The following is a 25,034-nucleotide window of genomic DNA, read 5'->3' on the forward strand; positions in this document are numbered from 1 at the left end:
AATTAACATTTTTACGTTTTTTTCAGCAATTTTGAACATTTTAATGTGATAAAAAAATAATCGAAAATCATCGATTTAATCGATTATTTTTTCACCGATTAATCGGAGTCGCGATTATTTTTTTGGCCGATTAATCGATTTTCGATTATTTGAAATAATCGATTTTTGCCCAACACTAATAACAAGATTAGTTTCCAAGCTTGAAAACTCAAAAGGGTTGTTGATTTCGAAAAATGTTTGTTTACTGACGTCATTTTGAAATTCAGCCAATCAAAATTGATTATATCGATGACGTCATTGCGTGTAACCAATCCAAAATATTGAAAGTTTTATAAGGGTGAAATTTTGGTAAATTGAAATTCATTACCTTGGGATTTGATTTCTTTTTCTTTTTTTATTCCATGAGAAGATATTTGAGAATTTTCTGATTAAAAATGTGAATTTTCCATTTTTCCATTGCGCGGGCCCGGGGAGGCGGGGATTGAAAATGAATAATGGTACAAACAATTATCGGATGAGCTGCTATCAACCCTGCAATGAAAGTAAGATTCGTTATAATATTTATTATTGAATGCGAATGCGAATGATGAAGATGAAGGAATAGTCTGCGGTGGGTATTGCTGACGATCTCCTTCATCGTCGGAAAATTTGAGTAAAACTAGACATGTGCGCCGTTAGGAAATTGCACGGCGGCGGCGTAAGGACAATTTTTATCAGCGCGGCGGCGTTTTAACGGCGTGCGCCGAAATTCACGCCGGTTCTAAATTAATGGCGGCGCGGCGGCGTGAACATGGCGTACAATGATTCTGATGAAATATTTAGTCTAACAAACCAATAGTTTTGCCTGTAAAATAGAGAAAATTTGGTAACGGAGGTTTTGAGGGCCCCACTTTTATCTTTGATCTTTATTTGACCCAAAATATAAAACCATAAAAAGACTTCAATTGGAGAGAGTTGAAATTTTTTTAAAAAAAATTGACATTGGTACCAAAATTTGGGGTTTCAAGGGCTGTGGGATCTTTTTTAAGACCATTTTCCGCGCCGTTTCACGCCGATAAGACATCGGCGCGTCAAAATTCAAATTATCGGCGGCGGCGCGCCGGCGTGAAATCGGCGGCGCACATGTCTAAGTAAAACACGTCCGTATTTCTTTCCGGAGAAAGTATTGACATCAGAAACACTTATCAGCGTTATTCTAACCGATCTAGAAATTGATATATACTGAAGTAAAGAGATCTGCTGTCGGTGACAATTAATTTCTTGTAAGGATGCAACATGTTGTTTTCTATGCAATAGGTAGATTTCAAAGGGCTGATTCATCATTCCGTAATTTTTTGAACTGTTTGCATACATGTATTAAGAATAATCATCTACATTCTATTCCATTTTGCCGAAGATGATGCAAATTTAGACGACTAGTCACCACCGACCGTTACTCGCCGAAATGTCCAATGATTACCAGTTAAATTTAAGAATATGATCTCATTGAGAGTAATTTATTCCTTCAATGCTTTAGCCGAAAGCCGAAATTTAGACTAAAACGTTTGAAATGACATACCACGATTATGTAACAACGTGGTAAATATAACTATATTATTATATATAGATGATTGTGATATCCCCGCCTTCGATGACTAAAATGCTATTTTGGTGCTGAGGAATGGTACGGCGAAATAATAAAAGCTCGGTGTAGGAGGTTTTGAATATCAGTTTAATTTTTGAAAGTGAACACTATCGTGTACTTGTGACTTGTATTTCTTTTCCTACGTTACTTTCGCGTATTTCATTTAATTCAACATGTCGTTGGAACGTGCTGTTCGTGCTAAAGTGAGTCGATTTTTTTTTTTTTTTTTCGTTTCAATTTATGCAATTACCTGCGTGAATATTTTGAACAATCTTTGCTAATCGGTTTTATTATTTTATTAGATCGCTGGTAAACGCGACCCACAACAAGACAAAGAAGCTCAAGAATGGGTTGAAGCTATTTTGGGCAGAAAATTCCCCTCCGGTGTCGCTTATGAAGATTACCTCCGCGATGGTGTCGTCTTGTGCGAATTAATGAACAAAATTGCACCTGGAAGCATCTCCAAAATCAACACATCTGGCGGTGATTTCAAAATGATGGAAAATATCAACAAGTAAATAAGAATTAAATTCATTATAAGTTATCGACTGAGAGTGTATGGGGAGTGATAATAACATCGAATGAATTTTCCAGATTCCAAGCTGCCTGCAAAGCTTATGGTGTAGCCGATCTTGACACGTTCCAAACTGCCGATTTATGGGAAAGGAAAGATATTGCTCAAGTCACCACCACATTGTTTGCTTTAGGAAGAGCTGTAAGTACCTAACTTTTTTTCATCTTTGAATTTTTAAGAGAAATTTTCAATAATTGCAGCAGTTTTTTTTAAAATAAAATTAACGAATTACCTATTTGAATTTTCTGGCCATTTTATTGTTTTGCTTATGAACTGGTATTACAAACTTTCTGATGAATTAATTGACCGATTTTAATAAATTGTAAGGGATGTTTTTAATGCAAACCATTGAGAAAACTAATTAATTCTGAAATACAAAATTATGCTTGATTTCTAAATAAATAACGTTGAATACTCCTTAGGTAATTGAATACTTGAACCTATTAACCCAATTTCTTAGTCAGAGAAATTGAAATTTTGTTAATGTCCTTTCATACTTAGGTACTTAATTGAATACCTATCTAATTTTTTTTAACATAAAATTTTGACGAAGTTGTTCATCTTGCTAAAGATATCTTTAAATTGAATTTTCAATTTTGGTATTTATTTCAAAATCTGTTTAGGCAGGTATTTATTTCGTTTTTAATAATTAAATACTCGTACCATCGTCAGTTCGGTATCATCACGAATCTGACTTGATGTCATTCAATTTCAAAAAATATCGTAATTTTATTCCATAAATAAAAAAAATTAGAAACTAAAAAACTTCCTATATAGGTTCTCGTCGCCAAAAATGTAATAAAAAACATATTTATTCGCTATAAAAAAATACGTTTATGGCCTTCGAGTTACAAGCACTTATCCCTTGACAGCGTTACACTTTGGGCCGAGTTTCACAAATATACCTACCTACAGTAAAAGTACGATGAATTTTTAATAAAACCATTAATTTGTAATTTTAAGAAAACTAAAAAATTCATTAAAAATATCTAAAATAATATTAATTACGTTATTTTCGAGAGTTCTTGGATATGATCCAAAGTACTTGCCAAAGCATGTCATAAATAAGTTGTGAAGCTGCGTTTTGCTATGGAATGTTGGTACTTTTAAAAATAGTTAATCGTAAAAAAGCCTGTCCGATGGAAGTTTGAAATATTACATTGCTCGTGCATTATCAATCACATCTATTGAGAAAAATTTCTTCGAATTATTCTCATTTTTTTTTTAATGCCAAATCAACTTAGTGGTATTTTTAGATAGATACACATTAATTTCTCGTTTTTATTCGCACAGACTTACAAACACCCAGAATGGACTGGACCTTACCTAGGACCCAAGCCATCTGATGAATGCAAGAGAGATTTCAGCGAAGAACAATTGAAAGCTGGTCAAAGCATCATTGGTTTACAAGCCGGATCAAACAAAGGTGCCACTCAAGCCGGACAAAATATTGGCGCTAGCCGTAAAATCTTGTTAGGAAAGTAAATTTAAATTCCATTTTTGAGTCTCGACGATTGGAGTGTTTTTGGAGTAATTTATTCATCTCTTTCTTTACCTATTTTTTTTTTTTTAATCGTAACAAATTGTTATTATTTACCGGGTATTGTGCATTTTTGTATATAAATTCGATATAGATGGAAGTTCAGAGCAGTTTGTAATTTTTTTTTTTACTATCTACGTTTAATGTTGTTAACTTTTGAATAAAAGGTGAAAACCGAAATACCTATATATTTTTCATTTATCGAAGGTCAATGAGATTCCTACTTACACTATACATCAAATACCTACTTTTGACGAGGTTATTCAACTTTTTTGATTCACGATGGAGTGAAATATGTACTTTTGAGAGCACATGGTATGTGATAGGTACCTACTCAGTATATCACCCTTGAATTTCTAGAATTTCTGTCCCATTAATCATTATCTAACTTGGATGACTTTTAGAAATCAAGGTTTTTGGGTGACATGGCGTTTACTTGCTCGTTAATCTCTTTATTTCTGGGTATTTTATTATAAGCTTATTTTTAGAGCGTGAAAATTGTAACCAAGGTCAGTTTCACGTTAACATCTCGTACAAATTACATCAGCGGAAAAAATGTCTGTGTAAGGATTACCCATGTCTCTTGCGATTCTTGTACTTGTGAATCATTGTAATTTGGCATTTGAACAATTTTTGCGTGATCCACGTGGTCATTTCAGACATAATGATCATGACTTATCGCTTCTTTGTATAGCGAATTTATAGTAAATTTTAGATAAGAGCTCCAACAATCTTTCAACTTACACGCATTGCGTCATTTAGAAGACAAAGAACTCATTACGATGGAATTTTGTGGCATAGTCTTATTGTTTGTTTTGCATATACCGTACCTATGTGTATTTGGCAATGCAGACGTCTCGGAAATTGCTGACTTGCTCTTGAAAAAATGGTCAGGTGGTAGGCTCAAATCTGAATTTTTTTTTAATCGATCGAATTGACGTATTAATCATGAATTATTGATGAAGGTGTGTTATTTACCAGTGTTGCCTGATGAAGAAAATACTATCATATATTTTTTTAGTGAATTTCCTGGCTCGAATACAAATTTTATGATAGAAGTAAGCTATTGAGGTTCGTTTGCCAAAACACGAGCTTGATACGTCTTATGGGACATCAGATTAGATCATATTCATTCGGTATTATTATGGAAATACATGTGATTTTGTGCTACATGAATAGGGTGTTTCAAAAGTCCGTTGAACAAACTGCTTAATCATCTGTCTCATTTTTCGTTTTTTTTTTTTTTTTTTTTTTTTTTTTTTTTTTTATGAATTAGGTAGGTATTAGATAGATACTTACTTGGCTTTAATTTTTTCTTTAAAGAGAACCTAGCGTAGAAATTGGAATTTGATATTTTTCACGAAGCTTTTTTCCCATTAGATGATGTGGAAATTCTGAAAATTGAGAATTCGTTGGGTGAAGATGGGAGTATTTAGGACTTGAGCTTGCTCACAATTTTCATAAAATTTCGAGTTTAGATTTTGAACAAAATTTTCGTTTTCCTATAATTTTTTTGGAAATTCCGATCTTTTAAAATGTTTTGAAAAAAATTCAACTTTGTTTTAAATCATTTTTCTTTGGGTTTCTTCGCATTTTTTGGAAGATTTTCATTTGTTCAATTATTCTTGACTTTCCTCCGAGAACCTGATAGGTACTCTAAATCAGTGATGAAGACAGAATAAAGTGATATGAGAGAAATAAAATTTAATGTTTTTTGATTTTAGGCCAAAAAGTAAAACAAAAGGTGAAAAAATATTGGTGTTTGAGAACAAGAATTTAGAAATTCAGTTTTGATTATTAATGTTAACTATTTCATGACAAAATAATAAATATAATTTTTTCTTCATTTCAAAAACGCTTCTGCATAATCCACGTAGGTACTCAATATCAGAAATGAAATGAAAAATGAGCGTCATCTATTCAGCAAAAAGTGGATTCTTATTTTTCGATTTTTCTGGAACTAGGTACTTACTTACTTACTTACTTACTTACAATGAAAACAACACAAAACACCAGAAAAAAATCATTAAAAAGTTCTAAACAAAAATTTTAAGCTCAAAAAAATTGAAAATTTGTGCAATGTAGTAAAAATTACAAAAAACACAAAAAAAATGTTTCAATAGGAATATTTTAGAAAAATAAAATGAAGGCACTTGAAATTTTGTAAAATGAATAAAAAATTCATGAAAATTCATAAAAATGAATAAGTCAACATTCGTAAAATATTTTTAAAATTACACAAAATTGAATAAAAATAATTGAAAATAGCAGAAAAACAGTTGGAGAATGCCAAAATTTTGTAAAACATTCCAACTATCTATAAAATTGCTTGAAAAATCATCAGAAAATCAATAAAATTTACATGCAAAAAATGGTCCAAAATTACGAAAACATGAAAGTTTTGGAATCGTCATTACCATGCAGAAAAATTTACCCTGAATGTTATTTAAAGTTTTTTGTTTTTTTGTTTTTTTTAAAACAATGAATCTTACGTGATTACCATAAATTAGTACTAGCTTTAAGGAGTAATTTAACGAGGGGAGGGGGTCACAGCCAGGTAGTTCTTTCAGTGTTGATGTGTCTGCGTAGGCGCTTCATGGTGGGCATCCGCGTAATATATTCTTGTACTTCATCCACATACATAGGATGTTCAAGTCTGCATGGATATCGTCATTGCGTGAGAATCTGCATGCATTAACGATCATTCTCAGTATTACATTTTGCCTTCTCTGAATCATCTGACAATTAGACTTCTGGAGTCCAAGTGCATTCCCAGGTATTTAGCTGAGTCAGCCTGTGGATTGGCTCGCCAGTAAGATAAACCCTCATTGAGCTGTTAGCATGATGAAGAGTGAAGAGTACATGCCTCGACTTCTGGTGATTCAGGGCAATCCTCTATTTCCTAGTCCAATTGTGAATTTTTTCTAGTGACTTTTGCAGTATGTTGTTGGCACTACATACTTTGGTCTCTGCTCACAGCCAAAATTGCAGTATCATCTGCAAACATTGCAGTGGTGGTAGTATCATCAGTTGGGAGATCACGAGTACTCGTATATAGCAGGTAAAAGAGGGGGCCGAGCACGTTACCTTGTGGTACTCCTGCCTGGATCTCGCAAAACTGTGACAAGGCCTCTTCGTAACTGACTCTAAATCGCCTCTCCTTCTAGTATGACTCAATCAGACAACAAAAGTTGCCTGGAAGAATTTTTGACAACTTATAAATCAGACCTCTGTGTCAGACTGTATCGAATGCCTTTGCAACGTCCAAAAACACTGCTGAGCAATACTTTTTCTCCTCCAACACATTTCCGATGATGGTAACTACCCGGTGCACTTGATCAATAGTTGAGTGTCTTTTCCTAAATCCAAACTGATGGAGGGGGAGATTTTTGCCAACCAAATGAAGCCAATCTTTTGATCAAAAGTTTTTTGAACACTTTGGAGACAGTTGGTAATAACGAGATTGGTCTATAAGATTTTACATCATCAGTAGGTGTTATTAAAAGTGAAAACAAAAATCCTGGAAAGATTACAAAAATACCGGAGAATGTCCCTAAAAGTGACTTAAAGGTCGAAACAGCAGCAAAATAGCAAAACTAAAAAAAAAAATTATTCAAAATTACGATGAATTGCTGGAATTATGCCAAAAATTTAATAAAATATTGCAGGTAGAGTAAAATAAGTACCGCATAAAATGATTGAAAATTGTCAGAAAAACAGTAAAATTTACATATAAAATGTTTAAAAATTGATAAAATAGATACCATCAAAACTGTACGTTATAATTAAAGCGAAGTTACCAAAAATTCATAAACCAAAATTTGAATTCATATTTTCTTCTAATAGGAAAAATTTTGGATATTATGTTTGAATTTCTTGCGCTTTTAGCCATTTTTAATGTCAATGAAGATGTACCTATTATTGAGCCATCAGATCAATACTTCCACCCACCTTTCTCAGAAAAAATGAGTAAGTACCCAAGTACTCCCCCTCCCTCCTGGTTATCAGCGAAGCAGCCATATGGAATTTTTTAATCATTCTCAAACGCTGAAATTGGGAGTAAAATTCCTAAACAAATTCTTCATTTTGTACCTATACAATTGATCTAGAATTTGATGAATTTTCCAAACCTTAAAGCAACAAAATAAAGTATCAGAGACCAAGAACAGGGACGACGTCATTTACAGATGATTTAAAAGTGATTTTTTTCCGCAACAATTTCCATTCACTCTGATGATCTACCGCTTCAAAAAAGATGGCGAATAATTGTGAAAATTTTACAAACAGTGGGGCCAAAATTTCTAAAAGTGTGAACTAAAGACACTCTTCAAGGTACCTACATTCAACACCACGTCATGCAACACTTAAAACCGAGAAAAATTTTCTTCTCGAAGAAATCTCAAACTGGCACATCGACTCGACCCTGCAGGCAACTCATCAAAATTTTCTAGAAAAAAGCTCGCTTTGCCAAATTTTTAAAAACAACTCGGTACAGGAAAAAATTCCACATCGATAATGCACGTTTCGTCGAGTGTTTACGACGCTTAAAAAACAAATCAATACCGCGGACATCCATAAAAAAAATACTCATTCTGAAATGATGGTTTAATAAATCTGGCAAACGTTCACGGTTTCATCGAGACATCTGTTGAAAGTTCACCGGACGACGATAATTGGTTATTCGAATCTCGCGACATAACAATTAGATACATGCATAGTATTTGGCTGCGAAACTTTCCATCGCCTTCTCTTCTGCCTTCTTGGCCTCATCTTCTGGGCCCATAAGCATTCTTATTCTCATACTACAATGTAACGATACGTCATAGTATGGCAATGTGTGGCGCTTCTATGACTTTGAGTAATTTTTCAATTTCGCATACATCGAATTTGTATTCATCCAATTCCACTCTATCCGTATTATACGTTGGAATTTATTTTTAGATATGAGCGATATCTCTCAAATGATACGTACTAGTGTTTATAGAAGTGACGGAGTTTATCTCATTTATTGTTCGTATACCAGTAGTACTCGCGTACAACAAATGTAAATGTACCACATTCACACTCACACACATACCTACGACCATCTTATGTAGTCATATGCCAAAAACACATAAGATGAAAGCCACCAACGCCAACGCTTCTACGAGCCCCAAACAGGGAGGAATTACTGTTACGGTACATTTTACCAATTTCGAGGATACTTTCACAGCGTGTAGATCATCTCGGTTCATTACGTTGGCGGACGGGGACCTAGAGCTAGACATAGAACAACATGGCGTATGGTACACGGTTCTTGACCACGTTGCTAAGTAAATGTTGATTACACGTTTGAAAAAGGGATTTATGGGTAATGGTATTACTAATGGCGAAGTACCATGCTAAAGTATCTCCTTGAATTCTCTTATATACTCGTATTTGTGTAAGTACATAAATGTGGGCTAGATACCTACCTACTCTGAAATTCTCTCGATCGTTTTCATTTTTACACATAGCCTATGCCATGTTCTATTTCCAGTTCTTTTTCGCGTTTTTTTGGAACATCTCGGTCGTCTTAAAGAACATAAGTACAACATACTGACATTTGAATCTGTTCCAATGTATGCGGAATCGCATCACTATGTATTATGTAAATTATACAATATAAATGATGACGCGAAATTCAAATGATCGTATCTACACATATGCGTTGTATGCGTCTCTTTACATCGAATAATGTTCAAAGGCGGTGATTGCACGATTGTTTGAAACGACTGTCAGAATCTGTAAAAAAAAAAAACAACAGTGTATCGTTATTCCATCAGTAAGTATAGATATACCTAAAGGTGAAATTCGGTCATTTCCAACCCCCTTCTTCATCTCCCTGCATCAATACTTCGCGTCCTTCTTCATACACATTCACGTTCTATCACACGTTTCATCGCACCAATGCCAAAAATCTCTTGTACTTTGGAATGACCTCTTTTGTAAAATTCGTGAAATTTTGTTCGTTAAAATATATCACGCGAGTCGCGAGATATAATAATTCTTAAAGCGAGTTACGCAAGATTAGAGCCGAATTTTCTACCGATTAGGTCGAAACAATCATTAGGTGTGGATTGATTTAGAGTCTAGTTGAGGATCCGAGGGACTCTGAATGTTCAGGACTTTATAAGCCATGAACAGAAATCATTAAGTTTATTGAGAACATTTTTTAGTAAGAGCCGGATTGGAGGAGGATCTATAATGTACTTGTAGGCTACATATTATTTTGATGTCTATTTTTCTCTAGTGAGCCCAGGTGAAGGGGGCAGAAATGCAAACTCTGAATTTTTGCAGGGCTCGTACCTGGCTACGTATTTAGTTAATTTTCGAATGACAAAGTTAATGAACTTATTAAAAGAAACTTTTGGTACTGTTCAAAACTTTGGTGATTTAAGTTCTTTTTTTTTCAAAAAATTACATTTTCTAAACCTTGGCTCTACTTTTCGAAGAAAAAAAAATGATCCAGTGAATAATTTACAAAAATATTCGCTTCTTTATTTTTTTTCTACTGATCAGATTTCCTTTTTACCTATCGTCACGATTACAAAGCCCTGCTTTTAGTTAAAGTTTTTCAAGTCACGATTTCTGCCAAAAATAGCAGATAGTCTCCCTTTTTGTCAAAATTTCAAAAAAAAATTGCTAAGAATTATGGCTTGTTAGCAAAAAAAAATTCAAAAGGTCTCACTTTTCTACAAAAATTGCCCAAAAGTCTCGTTTTGTTGCCAAAAATTGCCAAAATGCCTTACTTTTTTCATTTTTGCTTTGCTAAAATTTTTCAAAGTTCATTTTTAATTGTTTTCAAAAATTGTCAAAATCTCGCTTTTTGCCAGAATGCCAAAAATTCTCACTTATATGTCCAAAATTGCCAAAGAAGAATTGTCCAAAATCGTTGCTTTTTTTCTAAAATTGTCAAATTTTGCTTTTTTTCTAAAATTGTCAAATTTTGCTTTTTGTCTACATTTTCTAAAAGCCACAACTTCTTTACAAAAAAACTTGCAAAAAATCTCACTTTTTCAACAAAAATTTCGAAATAGTAATTGCTAACAAATTTTTGCATAGAGATATGTATTTCCTAAAAATGTCAAAAATTTCAGAAAAAAATCTCATTTTTTTTATCAAAAATTATATAGACAGTGAAAATTGTGTTTTTTTTTTGGCAAAAAGTTCCAAAACGTCTCATTTTTTTCAAAAGTTGCTTTAAAGTCTTGGTTTTCTGTCCAAAAGGCGTTCTTTCACATTTTCAAATTAAATGTTCTGTTTTTTTTTGGTGATTTTTTTACATTAAAATATTTTGCTCTCATCTTGTATTTTTTTAGTATAGGTACGAGTACTTTTTGATTTTGTAATTTTTTGAAATTTTTTGGTTGCCAAATGTTACTTTTTTCTGTAAAAAATTGAATACGAGCCCTGCTCTGCTTTATACTAAAACTGCCAAAGTTTCGCTTTCTGCCAAAAGTAGCAAAAAGTCTCGCCTTTTGTCAAAAGTCAAAATTGCCAAACAATCTCGTTTCTTTGCCAAGAAATTGTCAATTTTTCGCAAAACATTCAAACAGTTCAGATTTTCTCCAAAATTACCCAAAAGTCTCGTTTTGTGTCGGAAGTTGCCAAAAGATCTCGCTTTTTCACGCTAGAATTTGTGAGGAAGTATAATTTTTTGGCAAAGTCTTGTTTTTGGCAAAAATTGACAAAAATTTTCGCTATTCAGCAAAATGGAAATGTCTAGCGTAATTTTCAAAAAATCAAATATTTTTACCAAAAAGTTGTTTAAAAATCTGCCTTTTTCCACGAAAGTTGATAAAAAAATATTTTGTTTGACAACTATAATGCCTTCTTCTTTCTGAAATCGTAAAAGTCTTACTTTTTGACAGAAATTTTCGCTTTTTAGCAAAATTCCTGAAACAGTCTCACTTTTTTTTCAAGAATTACACGAAAGTTTCGCTTTTTTGCCAGAAATATCCGAAGTATCATTTTTTGCCAATAATTACCAAAAAAAGCCAGTTTCTTGCTAAAATTTTCAAAAATGAGCAAAATTGTTAAAAATGGTCAATTTTTGCTAAAAATTTCAAAAAGTTGCACCTTGTTTCAAAAATTGTCCAAAACTTATGCTTTTTCAAAAAGCCCTTCTTTTCGTTACAATTTTCAGTCTTTTTTTTTTAGAAAAGCGTTGCAAAATATGTAGGTATGATAGTTCAACTTTTCAAGATTAAAAACCTAAAAATGTAATTTTGTACTCGAAGTTCTGTTTTTTTTTCAAGTATGGTGCATTAAAATGTTTTGCTCACGTTCATTATTATTATTTTTTTTTCGGTTTCTTAAGTTACTTGAATCGGTGAGAACAGAAAGGTACAAAGTCACAATTTCGACAATTTTTTTTCACGGATACCAGGGTTTCGAAGTACGGCGGATCGTCTGGTGATGTCAGATTTCCGCAAAACCGCCGGGAAAGTGGTATTTGGGTGCAGAAAAAGGCAGGGTCCGCATTGATGACTTTTTTGTTAAATTTTTTGAACTCTTTGAAACATAACTAACATTTTTGAAAAGACCATTTTTTGAAATTCAAGTTCATCTACTAAGTATGTACTGAAAAAAGACGAAAAAATTAACAACTTTGGCAACAAATTTTACACCTCAAGAGATTTTTGATCAATTTAAACGAGATAACAGTCCAAGTGATGTATGATGTACTTAGATGTAGAATCAAGCCCCATTCGTGCCCGAGCAATTTCTAGAAAAATTTTGGCGATTGAGTGCAGAAAGGGTCCAAGTCCCATTTGTTCAGGCAGCAACAGCACCGGCGCACGTGAATATTTTTTTTTCGAAGCTGTGCTAAAAATTGTGTCTTGGGGTTCTCTTTCAATGACCTTAAGCATGTTTACCAAAATTTTTTGATTTTCGAATTAATCAGTTTTTTTGTTATTCCTGAAAAATGAGAAAATGCGACTTAGCCCCTTTTTGTTCTCACCGATTCACTTTTTTTTTGCAAGAAATTGAATACGAGCCCTGTTTTTGAGTAGAAAATTAAGCAATGTAACAAAAGTATAAGTTCTCCTGGCCAATAAACCCTAATTTTAAACCCATTTTATCGTTTGACCCCGAGAAAGACGATACCTACTGTAAAACCAAAATTTAAATTTTCTTACAAAAATGAAATATAAGTGTCAATATGTACGTTTCTGAGGGTGATGAATCCAACTGGCAACTTTTAGTCCAGTTATTTTAGCAAAATTTTTAGTCGAACCTCGAAAAAATTGGGGGCAAGCTTAATTTTACATCATTTGTTCAGATTGGTCTCTAAAACAACCCATCAAAAGTTGCACTCTCCAACTTTTCGGCTACCCCCGCAAGAGGTCATTAACCTTTGCCGATACAGGTTTTTCGGCTGTATCGCCAAAATGAAGGGTCCGAGAGGAAAAATGTTGAACAAAAATTGTTCTACGCTAAATTTCCTATCAGCATGACCCGTCCAGCTTTTCCTAAAATGGCGATTTCACCCTTACTGAGGAGGGGGTAAACTTGTCAGTTTTATGAAAATTGTTTTAAAAAATGAAAATCGGCAATTTAAAACGTGAACTCGATTCACGGTAGACTCAAAAATATTTTGACCAAAGTTGCACACTGCAACTTGTCTGCTACCCCCGCAAAAGGTCATTAACCTTTGTCAATCTACGTTTTTCGGCTATATCGCCGAAATGAAGGGTCGGAGGGAGAAAAGTGATTGAAATAAAATTATTCTACGTCAAATTTCCTATAAGCATGAACAGTTCAGTTGAAATGTATTTTTCGATTCTTGGTGAATTTTTGAAAATCAAATTTAGGCCAAAAATGAGAAAAAAAATCAAAATTTTACCAAATTGAGCTATAAAGCTGAAATTTGGGACATACCTTATTTTCAACCTGCCAAATCGATTGGAAACAATTTCAAACCGTTTTGATCAGTTCTGGTGCCTCCAGAACATTTTTGAAAATTGAAATTTCCACAAAATTTCATAAAAATGAAGTTGGAATGCGAAAATTCACGCTTCAATCCAATTTAAACACGCTTTTAAGTCAACTGCTGGTGGGTTTGAGTCATTTTGTGGCCACCAGGGACTTTTTGAAAATTCTTGGAGACTCCAGTAGATTTTTGAAACTTGAAATTTTCATAAAATTTCTTCAAAAACAGTTAGAAAGCTAAAATATATTCTGTAAACTAATTTTAATACGCTAGGGAGTCGACTGTAAGTACATTTCAAGTCGTTTCGGAGCATCCAGCGACTTTTTGGAAATTTCTGGAGCCTCCAGTAAATTTTTGAAACATGTAATTTCTGCAAAATTTCATAAAAAGGAATAGATTTTGTGGCATTTTTTGAAAAACAGAAACTTCTAAAAATCTGCTGTAGACTCTAAAACGGATTAAAACTACGTGCGATCCACCTCAGAATAATGGCAAAAATAAGGTGTCTCTGTTTGGTGAAATTTTATGGAAATTTCGAGCATTGAAATATCTGCCGGAGGCTCCGGTAATTTCCAAAAAGTCGCTGGAGGCTTCAAAACGTCTTGAAATCTACCGGTAGTCAACTTCATATCATACTGAAATTAGTTTATAGAGTGAATTTTTGCTTTCCAACTGCCTTTAATGAAATTTTATGTTTCTAAAATCTGTTGGAGGCTCCAGTAATTTTCAAAAGGTCGCTTGAGGCTCAAAAATGACTTGAACCAACTTGCAGTCGACTTGATAGCGTATTGAAATTGGAGTACACAGTCAATTTTGGATTTCCAACTCTGTTTAGTAAATTTTTATGGAAATTTCGAGCATTGAAATATCTGCTGGAGGCACCAGTAATTTCCAAAAAGTCGCTGGATGCTCCGAAACGACTTGAAATGTACCGGTAGTCAACTTCATAGCATACTGAAATTAGTTTATAGAGTGAATTTTTTTTCTTCGAACATTTTCCCTCTCGGACCCTTCATTTTGGCGATACAGCCGAAAAACCTGTATCGGCAAAGGTTAATGACCTCTTGCGGGGGTAGCCGGAAAGTTGGGGGGTGCAACTTTTGATGGGTTGTTTTAGAGACCAATCTGAACAAATAATGTAAAATTCAGCTTGCCCCCAATTTTTTCGAGGTTCGACTAAAAAATGTTGCTAAAATGACTGGACTATTTGCATACATGGTCCCTTTAGCCTTGAGGCAAACATCAAATCAATTTTTGAAATTTTTAAAAGATCAAAATTGATCATAAGAAGTGACGCTGACTATAAAATAACGAAAATATGAGAGCGGCGAGGAAAAGGTCATGCTTCTTATACATCCATCAAATGGAGTCGAATATTCGAGATACAGCTGGACGTAACGTAAAAATAAGTAGGTACCTATCAGATTTTTTTCTAGATGCTCTAAGTGATGTTTACATCGGGACTCGAGGCAACATAAAAAAGATCCATAATTCTAATTTTAGGAGTTCGGAGTCGCGGAGTCAGAGATATTTAGAGATTCGTATGGGTAACCTTCGGCAAAATATTCATCTGTACTTGTTTACTCTTGTAGTATTATTTTAGGGATCCATTCGTGGCTCGAGGCGGTGGCTCCTTAGCTGGGACTCTTCGCGAAACAAAGAGCTCGAAACTGGAGCTTTTGGATATGAGCCAACGTTGAAAAAAAAAATAGCTAAAACTGATTTCTGTATATTCTTTTTGTTTGAAAAAATCGTCTTTCGCGTTGCGAATTCCAAAAGATAAATTTCGTCTTGAATGTTTATATTATTGGTTTTTGTTTCCGTATATTTTGAATGAGTAGGTAGGTAATACTTATTCAAAGTATTCTATTTCGACGTCAATATTATGGTCAAACAAAAAGAGAGTGAGAAAAAAAAATCATCGAAACGATTATTTCCAGTTCCAGCCGTCTATTTATTACACAATAGGAGGATGTATCGTATATGTAGAGAAAGGCCAGCGTACGATTTGTGAAGACCTGTTAATCAGAGTATCATTTTTATTTGTTGTTCGCCTTTTTGCCATAGAAAAGGTTAAATAATTAAAAACGAACCCTTTTCGACCTTTAAACGAGAAATAAATAAAAAGTTATCTCATACGTATACAATCTGGTGGCCGTGAGGGAAAAACTCCATCCCCCCAGTATTTTATCCGTTCGTAGGTTGTATTCGAAAGTAAAACATATTTCCCAATAGGAACGGTTAAAATATTGAATGTTACCGTAGCGTTCGCCGGTGAACGCGGATAAATAATGAGGTCGTTCTTTACCGATTCGTTCTTGTTTTTATTTTTATCCTAAAACGTTTTCCCAAATTAACACAGAGTTAACATCGTACCTATACGTATCTCTATCCTATACAATGGTCAAGGTATATACACCTCTAACCTACCTGTTCGAATTGCTTTTTTGTTTTTACTCGAAGCACATTCGGCGTAGTAGAAAATAATTCAACGCCGTAATTTTCCCCTATAAAATTTAAACCTAATACCTGGCGAACGATTCGCCTCCAGAAAAGACCGAAATTTGGCTACCTTTCGTTCTAGGTAGGTATACGGTGTACTCTTCGTGTGTCTCACATTAGTTTACATGTAGTTAATTATCAAACATTACCTCGGATTCCGAAGGGATTACGTTACAAAAACATCGCAGTTTTCATTTGAATCTGTTGTAGGTAAAAAAAGCTTACCTTCCATAAATCATAAATTTTAGCGGCTAAAAACACGCCGGGCGTTGTTCTGAATAAATATATCAATTTAAATACGAGTTCGTTTTTAAAATTAAACCGCTAAAGTACCCTAGAAACGAACAAGGTGGGAAGCTCGTTCGCCTATAGGAAAAAAACACAGCCAGCGAAACAGGTGAAATTTTAATCAACGAGATTTTTATTGGTCTACCTACCTCTCTGGCCTGAAAAAATATATTACCCGGGAAGCGAATGTACAAATTAAACGAATCACTCGGTATGATTCGCTCGTTCATGGAAGAAATTTCATTCGATTGTTGGAATTTCGCATTCTTCATCAATCTTGACCATTTTAAGAATGAACTCGTTGTTCATTTTATACCTAATCCTTTTCGTTACGGTCAATTTTTCACCTGGAAACTAGAAATCTCTCATGTAATAAATTATACTTACCAGCCTTTTGGTTTTGAACGTATGTAATTACTCGCGAACTCGGTTCAATTTATCACCAGATTTGAAAATTGGTTTCTTGTTTGATCGATTATCAGTCCCAAGTCATGGTCATGTGGATGGCTATTTTTTTTTTGTAGTGAGAGCATCCAAAGGTAACGTGAAAAGTACGTAAAATGAAATTTTCAGAAAATGTTGTGCTCGCTAAAAATTGAAGTTTTTTTGCAAAAAAAAAAAAATCCAAAAGAGTGTCACTTCTTATGAAAAATTTTGACTAAGGAAGTCTTCCATCTTCAATAAAAATTTCGAAAAAATACAATTTTTTAATAAGTACAATTTTTTGGCCAATAATTTTAGTGTCAAAAATTGGTGCTTTTTGCTAAAATTGTCATTTTTGTTTTTTCCCAAAAACTGTCCAAAATTCTTGATTTTTTGCAATAAATTACAAAAATTGTTCAGAAGTTTTGTTTCTTACCAAAAATGTCAACTTTTTAGCAATTGAAAAGGTGTCACTTTTTATGTACTTGAAATCGCCAAAAAATTACAAAAAAGTCTTTGCTAAAATTCATAAATTTTTGCTTTTAAATTCGTTTTTTTTTTCAAAAATTATCCAAAAGCCTCGCTCTGGTATATTTGTCAGAAATTGTATCTCTTTATTGCCACCTTAAGTCCTGCTTTTTGCTAAAATTGTTAAGGTTTTATTTTTTGCCAAAATTGTAACAAATTCTTGCTTGTAGTTCGTTTTTTTGCAAAAAAATTCCTAAATCTTCTTTCTTTCAAGGAATTGTCCACCAGTCTCCCTTTCTGGCCAGAAATTGTCTGAAAATCATTCCTTATGTTAAAATTGGGAGTCTCATTTTATTTTGCCAAAAATTGGACTTTTTGCCAGAAATTTAGAAAATCCTTACTTTTTTGCCAAAAATTTTCAAAAAGTCTCGCTTTTTTATCAAAAAGTTTCAAAACATGTACTATGTAGTTAGTTCAACTTTTTAAAATTAAAAAAACCTCAATTTCAATTTGTATCTAATATTCTGGCTTTTTTGGTGATTCATCAAAATGTTAGCTCTTATTTTGTCACTTTTTTGGTTGCTTTTGGTCCCTTTTTTTCGAGCTTTTTTGGTTACTAAAGTTATTTGGGGGGGAGGGGGAGGGAATTGAGCACAAGCACGTTTTCAAAATATCGAAAAAAAAATTTTTAAAATTAGGAAAATGAATAAAAATTTTCCAAAAATGGTTAAGAGAAATTTGAAAACTTTTTTATCAAAATTTCAATAGTAATTTGAAATAAGTAAACTTTCAGACATTTTAAGCAATTCTCATTTATTCAAAAAATGAAAATTCGAAATGAAAATTTCTAAAAAATATTGAAATATTTGATATGTAGCAATTTTGAACCGTTCTAGAACTTTCGATAGATTTTTAAATCTATCTCTTCAAAAATATCTCAAAAATAATTACGTGAATCGACAGTCAGCAATTGAAAGAAAACAACGAATTTAGCATGGTTTTTAAACGTTCTGATAAATCAAGAGAACCGTTGCCTTATTTCAATTATTTTTTTTTCAATTTCATTTTATCATTACAATTTTTTCATCAAACGACGATATTTTTGCTACAGCCAAAAAAGTATTCATTACGTAAGTCTAAATTTTTGAGAACGTTTTCCTCATTTTTGATACTTAACGATGTTGAAATTGGTAAAATTTCAAATTACCTGCGTCACCTTGAAAACCACGTACCTACAATGTTTATAATGTAGGTACCTATATATGTATGTGTTACCACCTCGAAGCAAAACATTAGTTTATAGTATGGGAAAAGTGCCACAACTTTGATAAAATTATGCTAGAGAAATGCGGCGTTAATTACTTTGATGTGCGAACGCTCAGTTGATTTTAACTTCGCGTAAAATTTTTAGAGGCTATAATTCTTCTCGTTTTATCAATTTCAAGGGAATTGAGTGAAAGCGAAAAAAAAAAAGAGAAAAAAAATCAATGTCAGTGGCGAAACGTACACGTATAGTAGGTATATACGAGTATATTTCGTTTACAAGGCTAGAACGCAAAAAAAAGGAAAAGTTTCCAAATCAAAACATATTATTGGAAATTTTTGGACATGGGCGAACGTCTTAAATTCTAACACGTACAGCACGTTAGGTGATTAGAAAAAAGAAACCAAATTAAAGAAGATGGCGAATAGAAAAATGATAGGAAGAAGCAAACAAGAGGAAAGTAGTCAAGTTCTGTCATGCGTGTTCTGCTGATTTCCCAATAGACTTTAACGTTTCCCTTCATCATTTTTCTTCCAAGTTTTCGCTCCAATTTTTTCATCCACTTTTGTATTATTTTTTATTGTTCGACTTCTCAGAAAACACGATTACTCGGTAAATTTACCGATAACGAAGCCAACGCTGCGATGCTTCGTACTCGTATATACAAGTGCGAGCTTTTTATATAAATTAAATTTTACGTCTGAAGAGTATATAAATAATAACCGGTACTCAGGCTCATTTCTATTTCGCAGGTAATTTTTACGTCTTATATATTTTTTCCACTCACAATTCCAAGGTGTGTTTTTTTTTCTTTTGCTCCTTCGTATCCTCCAGTAATAATGGCGACAAGAAGTACAAGTGTACGCGTGCTGGTATCTTCTGTACACCTTCCACTCGAGCGTTATACCCGAACGAATATCATGGTGTTAATATTTTTGCATAACTTGCGCCGTAAATACGTTTTCGTGATACGACCACCTAATCTGATTGGGTTGTTAGCGTACCTAGAGACCTACCAAATGAATGCGAACCTCTAACCTATGTGGTATCGTTTTTCACGCCATATTATTGGGGGTTTGAATTTTTTTTTTTTAAATTTGAGATTTTATGAGCTTGTTTGGTTCCTCCAGTGTTGCCATTTTTATAAGTCGAGTAAAAAAGCTGAAAATTTCAAAATGGAGAATTTGCACCGAATTCTGTGGAAACCATTTTGAGTTTAAAGTCCCTCAGAAAAAATGTAAGCTCCGGAGGTGCTTCTGGAGAGGAAATATGGGTTCTCAAGAGGGAAGGGATGAAGAGATTTCAAATAGATCTCTTTTGGTCAATTTTCAACCACTCAAAAGAACCCTAAAAGTGGACTCGGATTTTGATGGCAATGGTTTTGGTTGACGCAGAATCTCAAAAACTAGGTACATATTTTTTGGACTTGGGCTATTTTCCTCAAACAGGTTAAATTAAATATATATTTATATAGGGGCTACGAAAATTCTCTCTTTGAGGACCCATAAATCTCTCTTCTAGAAACACCTACAAAGCCATTTTTTTGAGTGATTTTCAGTTCAAAATTGATTTATCAGTTGGCTTCTGCCATTTTCAAAAATTTTCCAAAAAAATGCTCTATTGAGTGAGCCAAATTTTTGCTCGATCAGAGCTGATGGGTATTGAAAGCAAGATCGACTGCACCTTTTGAAAGTATAATTATAGAATTTAAATTTAATTCGAGTTTTCAAAAGTTGAATTAAGTTGAACGCTATAAAATGAAAGTTCATTTTAAAAAATGGTGACTCATCAAAACTTCAGAAGAATGACGAGCCCCCCCCCTTAATTCAAGTCAAAATTTAAAAAAGAGAGAAAGAATCGAAGCGTGTGATAAATCAAACCTATTTGAATGACAACTTTTTGAGAAACTTATCACGAATATGATCGTAGTTTTTTAATTGAACCCCCCCCCTTCTTCGGTAAAAATCCAAGCTAATATACTCCAGTTGAGCAATTCATCCGAAAGCTTGTTTTTAAAGATGCTAAGCATGAGTACGACTTTACAAGGGAACCTCTTGAGGTGTCATGTCACCCTCCGATTTGAACAGGACCGCGATTTTTGGAAAGAGCGTGGTACCCCCAAAACCAAATTTTCAGCCACCCAACTTCATTTTTCGATTTTTGGTGAACGTTAAGTGTTCATGCAAAAACACATCGCTATTCGTTTATTAATATGATGAGTAATGTTTGTACCATTGTACCAAGACGTAGGTATCCTAACATTAAACACAGCCGCCGTGCATCTGTTGATCGACGTGACTTCATGACTTGCCAGATGATTTTTTAAAATTCAAATACCTATACCTAGACCTACCTAGACCTACCTACATATGTGTCAGAAAATCGCTGGTGAAAATTCTTCGTAACGTCTTACCTGTAGCAGTCGACAGATTGATTCGATAAGTTAGGTACAACGAAACAAATTTCACCGGTAGAAATGAATTTTTTATGGAGATCACTTTTTATGGTATCATTTTCCATACTCGTAGGTAAGTGAAGTACACTATCTTTCTCATAGTGAAATCCAGTTTTGAAATTAATAATCAATGAGCTATAATCTTAATTTCAGGCGGTGAATGGAAGGAGTGGAACTTGGGTAAGAAATTATCTGTACATTCGTATTCAATACCCACTCTTTAAGACGATATCTAAAAGTGAAATCATCACTTGATTTGTTTTTTCGTTTTTAGACTACAGGAATTGCTTGAAAGAAAGATTCGAGGGATATGTTGCAGCCATGGAGAAAATTTTTGCTCCCAATAATTCATTAAAAGAGCACAGTTTTATCAAAAAACTTAAGGGTCAGTGTAATATTAACTACTATACTATACCTTTATTATTGATAAATTAACAGCAACAGAACTAATAATTATACTCGTAACAAATAATTTTTTTTTCACGAACGCGAATAGAAGTCGACCCCAAAACAATAATGAGTAAGTACGTTCTGAAAAATTTTCAATTATAATTTTCCATAAGTAATGTACCTACGCGTATTAGCAATTACAATACCTTTCCTATTTCGTGCATACCTTTTATCCAACAAATTCGATTGATTATAGTACTATGCTAATGATTACAATGAATTTACTTGTATTTTAAATAGGCTTGAAAGCATTTTTGGAGCTATTTGGAGAATATGTCATCAAGTGTGCCCGGCAATTGAATTATGACTTGGTCATATCAAATAGAGAAACATTGAATAAGGCAAAAGGTAGATAATAATTTATAAAAATAGCACATATTTCGATTGTAAAAATTTTTAACTCGTTACGATTTTATGTGAATTTTCAAATTTATATCCGCTTTCATAACTAGGTGTTTTGTTACATTTATGTGCCAGCATAAAAAAAAGGTGCCCGGACGGTGAGTATTTTAACTTTACCAACGTTAGGTACGATTTTTTCACATTTCTCATCCCTAAAAAACATTAAAGACTTATAACCTGAACCCAGCCTGAACCATGCACCTTATTTTAGTTTCAGATCCGATTCCACTAAGCAGTAAGTGTACCTACTACCTATATTTTATTGTATGTAGATTACACGATACTACGTAGTTCTATCATGATAATTATAGGTATACAGATACACATTACACAAAGTAGGGATACGGTTGATGACGAGGGGAAGGGGAGGAATAAGTTTTTCCAACGTCAAACAACATGAACACTCAAGGGTCGTGAATGTTTTGAGGTTTCCAGCAAATTTTTCCATTTTTTAGTTTTCAAGAAATACGTACATATAATGTAGATCACCACATGTGCACAAATTATTCTTCAATCGTATATCATTCATTATTTATTACATTTATGTACCTACGCGTTGATTTAGAAAATAAATATTCAACTCTACAGTCGAAATATTGATTAGATACTAATTATGATTTCTTTGCTTTGAAGCTGAACTTCATGAAACGTTCATTACTGTATTAAAAGGTAAGTAAATAGCACTTCATTACTTGCTCTTGATCAATTTTGATGCCAAATTTCAAATGAGAATTACTAGCTGTTTTCTTTTCGCATGCTCCGAGCAAGGAGTAAAAACGCACGGAGTAAACTGGAATTGTCTTATTTACTCCTAAAGTGCGTGTTCGAAAAGAACGCTTGCGAGTGTGTAAAGTAACATTTTTGATAGCAATTAGTTCAGGCGAGATGAAAATTGCTTTTAAAAATTAGAATTTAAAATTTATAATGCATTCAGTTGACTTTTTTAGTTTTTTTTCTGATTATTGCGAGTTGAAAATATAAAATAAATTATAAAATCCAAGGAAAAACTAATTTAAATACAAAAAATTATTATTTCAACATTTGAAAACGATAATATTGTACACAACACAGCACATTTGAACTTTATTTAGTGAAATAAAAATAACTTGTCATCACAAATGTCCTTTTCAAAATCATTTTCTATTCAAATGTCCATTTTTCCAAATTTATTTGTACATTTTTTACATAAAACCACTATAATTTCAAAATACCCGCCATTTTAATTTGAATCCAAACAAAACAAAACGTTCCGTTGCTACTTTACTCCTTTTACTACTACTTTTCAGAACGAGCAAAAATAACCGGTTCTTTTTACTCGGAGCAACGAAAAGAACGCCAGCACAGAGTAAAAAGGAAGTGATTATTTTGCGAAAAGAACGCTCTATTTTACTCGGAGTTATTCGGAGCTACTCGGAGCATGCGAAAAGAAAATATCTACTTTAGGAGAAGAATCGCAATTCGTGGAAAAATGTGGAACATATGATGCAGACGCGGCCCCATTGTTGTACGACGAATATTATAAATCTGAAATTAAACCTGGAATGAAAGCAAGTACGAGTACGAATACGGGTACAAGTACAAGTACGAGCACGAGTAAAAGCAGAGGTATTTCCTTTAGAAATCTTAGTGGTATCAGTAGATTATTTTCTTCTCGAAGTTCTGCAGATGACACGCAGTAAGTAAGTAGGTAATGCAAAATTTTGAAAGGTGTGCCTACGCTTACCTACCTACCTATTTCATATTTTTAGGTATATGTACCCTATGTACCTATATCTAATAATTGTATAAATCCATATTACATACCTAACTATAATGATACTTAATTTCATATTTTATTTCAAAAGAGTTTAGTTTTAAATAACATTAAGTCTTTATTTTAGGTACATACATTAAGTACCTAATTGAGTTAAGTGCCTGTGAAACGCAGAGCAGAATACTAATAATACACGATATTTTAAATAAATTGTTGATTAAAAATTAATTTATTCTCCTTTCCCTTAATCCCTTCGATTGTATTCGTATGTAAAAACATTTGATTCTACGTTTTTAAATAAATTGAGAAGCTTCAAATGACATTTTTGGATGAAAAAAATGTGACCATGAAAATGAAATATTAGAAAAGTATTCAACTTTCATTATTTTCATCCTCAATTCTTCCAGAAGGAAGTGGTAAGAGCCACTCACAGATTTTGTGAGGTCTGACTCTACCTACCATCCTATACCTACCTAAGACTCTCGGGTGAGCTAATTTTCAGATTTTTCAAAATCTGACAAAGCCCACATGCAGTGGTCTGAAATCTCAAAGTAGTAGCCAAAATTCAAAAAATCTTCAGAATCGAAAAGTCTCAAAACTTGATTATGAATACTTTTTGGAAAGAGCAAAATATATGGTCTAAAACCCCCAAAACCAAAATTTCAGCTGCCCAACTTTATTTTTCGATCTATGGCAAACGTTTGAAAATTCATAATTGACGTAAGTACAATGTACTGATCAATAAAAATGATCAAATCAAGTCCTAAAACTGATACTAACTTCCAGAATCCAAATTTCACCTTTCCATGCCATTCTGGGCCTCCAGCCCTCCAGCGTAATTTTTCAATTTCTCCAGAATTTTGAAAATGCTCCAGAAGGCGTGAATATGAAGTTAGGCAGCTAATAATCGAGTTGTGAGTTATACTCGGCCTGTTTAACGAGTTTATCCACATTTGAGTCGATTTTGGAAGTGACACCTCAAGTGTGGTTTTTTGAACAAATTTTTGCATAAGGAAAATGGCCAAAAATCAAAAATTCCCCGTGTGTGAGGAAATTTTTGAAATTTGCGTGAATCGTTGTATTTCGTCCAGAACTAACCCTCCGATGGCGAATTTCGCCATTTCCAGCCACTCTGGAGTCTCCAACGCGATTTTCAATTTCTCCAGAATTTTGAATTTGCTCCAGAAGGCGCGAATATGAGGTTGGGCAGCTAAAAATTGAGTTGTGTGTTATAATACGACCTGTTTAACGAGTTGGTACACATTTGAGTCAATTTCGGGAGTGACACCTCAAGAGCGGGTTTTTGACCAAATTTTTACATAAGGAAAATGGT

The 25,034-nt window shown here is 33.4% G+C and overlaps 2 protein-coding genes across 2 annotated transcripts; both read left to right on the top strand.

The window, feature by feature from the left end:
- Positions 1–1,666: 1,666 nt before the first annotated feature.
- Positions 1,667–3,918, top strand: Mp20 (Muscle protein 20). The gene is made up of 4 exons (XM_065366384.1): positions 1,667–1,827; positions 1,927–2,138; positions 2,219–2,339; positions 3,492–3,918. The coding sequence occupies exons 1-4, from the start codon at positions 1,798–1,800 to the stop codon at positions 3,681–3,683; spliced, it is 555 nt and encodes a 184-aa protein (XP_065222456.1). The 5' UTR covers positions 1,667–1,797; the 3' UTR covers positions 3,684–3,918.
- A 16,820-nt stretch (positions 3,919–20,738) lies between these two features.
- LOC135848273 (uncharacterized) lies at positions 20,739–24,341 on the top strand. The gene is made up of 9 exons (XM_065368153.1): positions 20,739–21,169; positions 21,250–21,276; positions 21,371–21,481; positions 21,593–21,616; positions 21,787–21,894; positions 21,999–22,046; positions 22,160–22,183; positions 22,582–22,617; positions 23,392–24,341. Exons 1-9 carry the CDS (start codon positions 21,118–21,120, stop codon positions 23,625–23,627), a joined length of 666 nt encoding a protein of 221 aa, XP_065224225.1. The 5' UTR covers positions 20,739–21,117; the 3' UTR covers positions 23,628–24,341.
- The last annotated feature ends 693 nt before the right edge of the window (positions 24,342–25,034 follow it).

This window comes from Planococcus citri, chromosome 5 (genome assembly GCF_950023065.1).
Source record: "Planococcus citri chromosome 5, ihPlaCitr1.1, whole genome shotgun sequence".
NCBI lineage: Eukaryota > Metazoa > Arthropoda > Insecta > Hemiptera > Pseudococcidae > Planococcus > Planococcus citri.

What these genes read in the sequence shown, in the direction of transcription:
- Mp20 (XM_065366384.1), top strand. Translation starts at nt 1,798, where the DNA reads ATGTCGTTGGAACGTGCTGTTCGTGCTAAA. An exon ending in AACGTGCTGTTCGTGCTAAA is followed by an intron (nt 1,828 to 1,926) that starts GTGAGTCGATTT and finishes TTATTTTATTAG; the next exon opens with ATCGCTGGTAAACGCGACCC. An exon ending in TGTTTGCTTTAGGAAGAGCT is followed by an intron (nt 2,340 to 3,491) that starts GTAAGTACCTAA and finishes TTATTCGCACAG; the next exon opens with ACTTACAAACACCCAGAATG.
- LOC135848273 (XM_065368153.1), top strand. Translation starts at nt 21,118, where the DNA reads ATGAATTTTTTATGGAGATCACTTTTTATGGTATCATTTTCCATACTC. An exon ending in ATCATTTTCCATACTCGTAG is followed by an intron (nt 21,170 to 21,249) that starts GTAAGTGAAGTA and finishes TCTTAATTTCAG; the next exon opens with GCGGTGAATGGAAGGAGTGG. An exon ending in ATGGAAGGAGTGGAACTTGG is followed by an intron (nt 21,277 to 21,370) that starts GTAAGAAATTAT and finishes TTTCGTTTTTAG; the next exon opens with ACTACAGGAATTGCTTGAAA.